General features: G+C 41.1%; 1 protein-coding gene across 35 annotated transcripts in view; it reads right to left on the bottom strand.

Annotated features, from left to right (window-relative positions):
* Positions 1-893: 893 nt before the first annotated feature.
* The window catches only part of LOC147627695 (pre-mRNA-processing protein 40A-like), a 76962-nt gene continuing 71855 nt past the window's right edge, over positions 894-6000 (bottom strand). For 5 of the 35 annotated variants that reach the window (XR_015268314.1, XR_015268305.1, XM_086814630.1 and 2 more), the window contains one exon: positions 2090-2315. Coding sequence is in view for 12 of the 35 variants with exons in the window: in XM_086814630.1 (XP_086670756.1) it covers positions 2269-2315 (47 nt within the window). In the remaining 23 variants the exon portion in view is untranslated. Of the gene's footprint in view, positions 1295-1852; positions 2056-2089; positions 2316-2468; positions 3001-6000 lie in introns of those variants that run through there. The other 30 variants (XR_015268306.1, XR_015268298.1, XM_086814631.1 and 27 more) reach the window with 12 other exon arrangements.

Below are 6000 nucleotides of genomic sequence, written 5' to 3'. Positions count from 1 at the left end.
CACTATCCCTTGCCTTTTCAGTGCGATATCTCAAACGGTACCCTCCCACTCTTCCATCAACTTAAACTCAAGGCATCAATCAAATTAGTTAATAACAAATTAGCACATCAATCAATCCCAACATGATTATGCTTGATGCAACTCAACACAATACAAAAAACAACCATCACATCATAATATAGAACCATCTAACATAATATAAAATCAAGTACCAACAACACACTAGCATCGTCAGTACTTCTATGAAATCACCCACAATACCAACTATCCATGATAATCATAGAATTAGATAGCGTCTCCAACACATATGACCAAAGAACATAGCTCATACCAACTATCATGGAAAGTGCATGTGTAGAGCGAAACAAAGAAATAAAAGAGAATTGATACGAAAAGAACGAAACACATATATACCTAGACGAATCCACAAACATGCCCAAATTTACCTTATAAGAATGTGCAATTTCACTATATTGCTACCTACACCAAAACATATTTAAAAGAAGTGTGCAAAAAGAAAAAGGTTTACAAAGTTTCTTATCATCTTCAAGTCACAATGTATTAGAGATATGCCATCATCACCTGTCAAGCCATTGCCCTGTGCAAAAAGAAAAAGGTTTACAAAGTTTCTTATCATCTTCAAGTCACAATGTATTAGAGATATGCCATCATCACCTGTCAAGCCATTGCCCTTTGCGTTGACTGGCATCATCTCTTACCATATTACAACGGCTTATAGACACCACATTAAAAAAACGACCTTCGAAATCTTCATTGACAATCGACGTGTTTTACCCAAGTTAGAAAGCCCACTTCGCACGTTTAAGAGAAGTGTACGAATGATGGCAAACGTGTCAGATCTCTGCATCCCCTGAAGTGCCAATTCTTAGTGCTTCAGAAAATCCCATTTCCACTGACAATAATGAGTTAAATAATTTTGAAATTATTATCCCCAATAAATTACTGCGACGTGGCAGTTCACGGGAGATGTTCAATATAGTTGATGGTTCTTTATCGTCTATACAAGCGGTTTCAAGGAACGGAAGACATACTAAACAAGGGATTAGTTAGTGTGCATTCATAAAGCTCGTAATCTAAGCATCATCGTTTGAATGCTTTTATTATACAATAGAATGAGTGGGCACAATTCATGGGAAGCACAAAGTGGTCTTTCTAGTTAGTTTTCCTAGTTTCCAGATGCCTTACGAACACACCTTATGTAACCAACCACATTGCATTAAAGGTTGCTCATCTTATGAAATTCATGTGCTTGCGGATCGCTCGTCGCGTGTTTCTGGAATGGATCAAACAAAAAGTTACCCTACTTCTTTGCAAATGGGCTTCCCTGCAATGAACCTTTAAACAAAGATTGAGCTAGATGATCAATAAGTAAGCAACCCATTACATTTGATAGCTGCGGATCTTTAGAACATGTACGGAGGGAAATCCGCAAATATGTATCCAGTTGATGAGTTTCCAACGACTATGCAATGGATTGACGTGAAGGGAACACATGGGTATTTATGATATAGTAGCAACTCAATCTTTACTTGTGATAGGAAGCTCATGATCTGGTCAAATTGTAAATCAATATATGGGCCCAATGGGAAATCAACTGGATCTAATTGGAAATCAAACAGATAAAATTGAGAATCAAGTGGATCCAAGTGGGAACAAACAGGATTCAACTGGGTAGTTTGGCACAATGGATGCACTTGGGGTCCCCATGGCTGAAGGCACAATGGAGCAGGGGACCCATTAAAACAATATCAAACTCGTCCATTAGTTGTTATGTAGAAGTAGTGCTTTATTCATGTATTGCCACCATCCAATAGACCCTTTAAGTACCTTATAAGATATTAACAATTTTCAAAATTTTCTTATTGGAATCTGGAGATCTCATGCATTTCCTATGTAAATATTTTAGGTCTGATGTTGTAAAAATCAAATACTCATGTTTTACACAATAAACAAACTTTTCCATCATCGACCCAAGCTTGAAAAGGAAATCTCAACGACATAATAATCAGACAACATTAACCCTTAGCCTCAAGTCTACAAAAAAAAAAAAAAAAAGTGTGTCAAAGAATCAATACTCAAGCCCAAACATTTCGATATTATCGGGTTCAATATTGGGTTGTGGATTTGTGCATGCCATGGTTTTTACTTGCAACTTTGTACCTCCTTTCAGGGTTTCTATTGTGATTTTTACACTTAAATACAAACAAAACTTGCCTGTTTTCGTCGCACCTTTTCTAGGTCTCCCATCTAGCTCTCTTTACTGGGTCCGTTAAGAGGTCTGTACGTTGTCAAGCCTACAGAAACCAAGAGAGCACACAGCTGTAACTCTTGACAAAGTTTAACACTAATAGTCGGAGTTTTAAAAATTATGGAAGTCCTTTCTAATTTGTCATCAAACACTTCCTTAACAAGCAGAAAAAAAAAACTAGTTAAAAGCACTGGCATACATTATAATACTCAAGAGAAGCAACATCAAAGCCATGACGAGGTGTTTGTGCACTACTTGTCTGCTCAAATAATCATGTACTTCTCACTAAAATCAGACAACCTGTGCTGAAAGATCAATGCAGTTTTTCCAGTTGTCAGACAAAGATCCCTTGTATCATATGTTTTCACATGCTTCACCTGCCTTCAACCCACCAACACCAAACCACTAGAATCCTACCCCAGAAAATGTTCACTTCAAAATGCTAGTTCCCTTACTAAACAGATACAAGCTTGTTGGAGTGTAGGAGCCCTAGCTGCATAGTCATTTCAAAGACTACAACTTAAGCTTCAATAGTTTGGTCATAACACGACTTAACAAATGCTTAAAAACCTTTCTGTTCTTAACAAAACTGCGTTAATTTTCTGCTGAATTACTTAAACAATAAGCAACAAAAGTGCGTTAATTTCCTGCTGAATTATTTAAACAATAAGCAAGACAAGCAATGTACCATGATAACGTGAAACTTTTGAAAACCCAAGGCCTTAGTCATCCTGCATTACATATATCTCAACAATCAGAGATAACTGGCATTTTTACTTAACATTCATTGTTATTGTGTGGTCAGTCGTGCTGTGCACTTCTGATGGGTCTGTGTTTGGACCAAAGTTTCTACTCCTGCCGAGGATATGGCAGAACATGGATAGTCTTGCTGAGGCCCCCTTGTCGGCGAGCACTGGTGGCATGGGACACCAGTGCCCACTGGCATGTATCTGTGGAGTGGAGCCTTAGCCCCTGACACCTGTCTAATCCCAAGGTCCCCTAACCCTGCTGGATCAGGCGCACTAATCCGAGGATTAGCTCTCCAGGTACATAACATCACCCCCTTGCTTCTAACACATAATCTGCTATATCTGGAGCTGCGCCTGCTGAATTCAGGGTTGCATTTTTACCTGAGGCCTTAACTGACTCCGAGACCTCAAACAGGAAGTAAGAGTCAACTCAAAATCAGCCCCAAAACTGCCAGCCTACAATCACCTGGCTGATGGAGGCTTCATCAAGCAAGGCACACTGGGGTTCGCGGATAGAAAATGTCAAGAGGACACTCTCTAGAGCATCCTTACTTTCCTGACAATCTGTGATCTAGGTTGCGCTCAGAAGAACTGATTTACCAACCTTCCTTTTTGCAAAGTCAACCTCCCTTCCACTTGAACTTTCCCAACACATCTAAAGGCACAAGCTCACATCCCTCTTAGAGGAAACCGTGGAAATTCCTAAACGAGACTGAAAATCAGCCAACTACCTCACCACTCCTCCAAAGCATTTAGAAATCAAGTCTGGCTTTGATACCAGTGTTAGGGTCTGTTAAGGTCTCTACCGACCACGCCCAAGGATCGTTTGACCTTGAACTGAAACCCTAACAAGGTTTCATAACATAGTAACAAAAAAATCTGTTTCTAGCTTTTGAAACCTCAAAATCTCGAAACTTCGAAACGTGTTTAAAAAACCTAGAAACCTCTCTAGTACGGCAATTTCGTCCCAATTTTAGGTTTCATTTCCTCCCATCCCCACCATAGAGTCCTCTGGACTCACCCTTGAGCTGCCTGGATCTTATTGCCCCGAGTCTGCTCGGTATCCATGGCCCCAACCTACATCCATACCAGTAGGTTGAACCACCCACTTGCATCTCCATGGCCATGAGGGCTTGCACATCCCTGATAGCCCTCTTGTCTACCATGCAACTCATAAGTGCCCCCAAGGTCACTTATATAGCTATCACTTGGCTATTATTGGCCCTTGATTTATTTATAAGCTTTTAGCCATTATTAGCACTAGGCTATTAATTATAAGCAAAAACCCAATCTAGACCTCATCTTGCTAGTGCTGTTAACCCACGTGTGAACCCTCCAGGTCCCCATGCCCCAGCCAAGACCTAACCCTAACTTGGGTTAATTCTCTTGTCTACCCTGAAACTCATAAGTGCCCCCAAGGTCACTTATAAAGCAATAAATTGACTATTATTGGCCCTTGATATATTTATACGCTTTTAGCCATTATTAGCCCTAGGCTATTAATTATAAGCTCATACCCAATCTAGACCACGTCTTGCTAGTGCCGTTGACCCAAGAGTGAACCCTCCAGGTCCCCATGCCCCAGCTAAGCCATAATCCTAACTTGGGTTAGTCCACCTCCCTAGCCCTAAACCTAGGCATGTCGGCTCCTCTTGTTCATCAAGTCCTCATGAATGTATAAGAAAACAAGCCTATGAAAGCTAACTCCCGGTTGAAAACATCCATCCCTAGCCTCAGCTCAAGTCTAGTGCCTCTTACCTAGGCCAATGTAAGACTCCTTTGGTAGACCCTACTACAAATATCAAATTGCTTACGGTCAATCCAACTCTCATCAAAGAGCTAAATCCCAATAGGACATCCAAAAGTGCAACAAACACTACCATACAACCCTAGCACAACTCAACTGTCATACCAAATGGCATCCCGCATTAGTTGTCGGATAACACAAGTCCACTTAATGCACAAACGAGTCGTCCTGGTGCCATGCACTTCCAGTACAATATTCCAACCACAAGATTTCCCCTGTCCAATCCTCATCTCACACTGAACGAAAGTACAGTCCACAAGATCTCCCTTGTTCAATCCTCATCTAAGACTGAACGGAGATAGTGTTTAAACGCATAACCGGTAGATACTCACATATATTTTAGGGGAAGCATAAAAGTCCCCTTCAAGGACAATGGTTATAACATATTCCACCCCTAGCGTGTCCATGGGTTACACCCCATTGAACAAAATCCCATGGAACTCCATCCACTTAAGGTCTCTGACCATTGTGGGATCCAACCACATATACTTCACAAAGTCAGTATATCAAACGGTCCAATTGTAAACTGGTCTAGACATTCAGTCTAAGACCGAGAAGTTCCAAACTTCTAATGTCTCATGTACAATTTCGAGGCTGCCTCATGCACCAATATTATTTGAACATCATAAGAGGTGGGTGATAAAACAAAAAACATATCACCCTACGAGTGACATGCCAATTCTCACACAACCAAGAAATTCCCTTATCTTGTTGTCACTCACAAACTAGCATTGCTCCACCCAATTACCAAAGGTTAACTATGCCAAAACATAGTGTCCCCCAAACAAGACACCTGCGAAGCCTTAGGAGATCCAACATGGGAATACACTCTGGTGTTCCATACCACCAGAGCACACCTCACATAAAACCCTTGTTAAGCATGATCATGGGTGGAATGGCCAAGTTTCCTCCCTACAACCCAGCCTCGAAGCAACGGACTTAAAGTCTGTGAAGTCAAGACTATTGAGTCATTCCTAGCAAAGGCCTCGTGACACCACTTGACAACCCAATGGTCATCAGTTGCTGAAGGCATGGAGCACCCGTCAACCTTGGGTCCAACATTATCCTCCCTCGAGAGATCCTAAATTACGCGCTCATGTTTATCCTCCAGCCTCGGTGCTCATGGTGGGTAAAATCCTAGCCATCCTGATGGCATGACTTGCTAAACGGCCAAA

This window comes from Cibotium barometz, chromosome 20, assembly GCF_041138505.1.
Source record: "Cibotium barometz isolate CiBa-2024 chromosome 20, ASM4113850v1, whole genome shotgun sequence".
In the NCBI taxonomy this organism is placed as follows: Eukaryota; Viridiplantae; Streptophyta; class Polypodiopsida; order Cyatheales; family Cibotiaceae; genus Cibotium; species Cibotium barometz.
The sequence above is the reverse complement of the archived record's forward strand: the minus strand, read 5'-3'. Positions and strand labels throughout refer to the sequence as shown.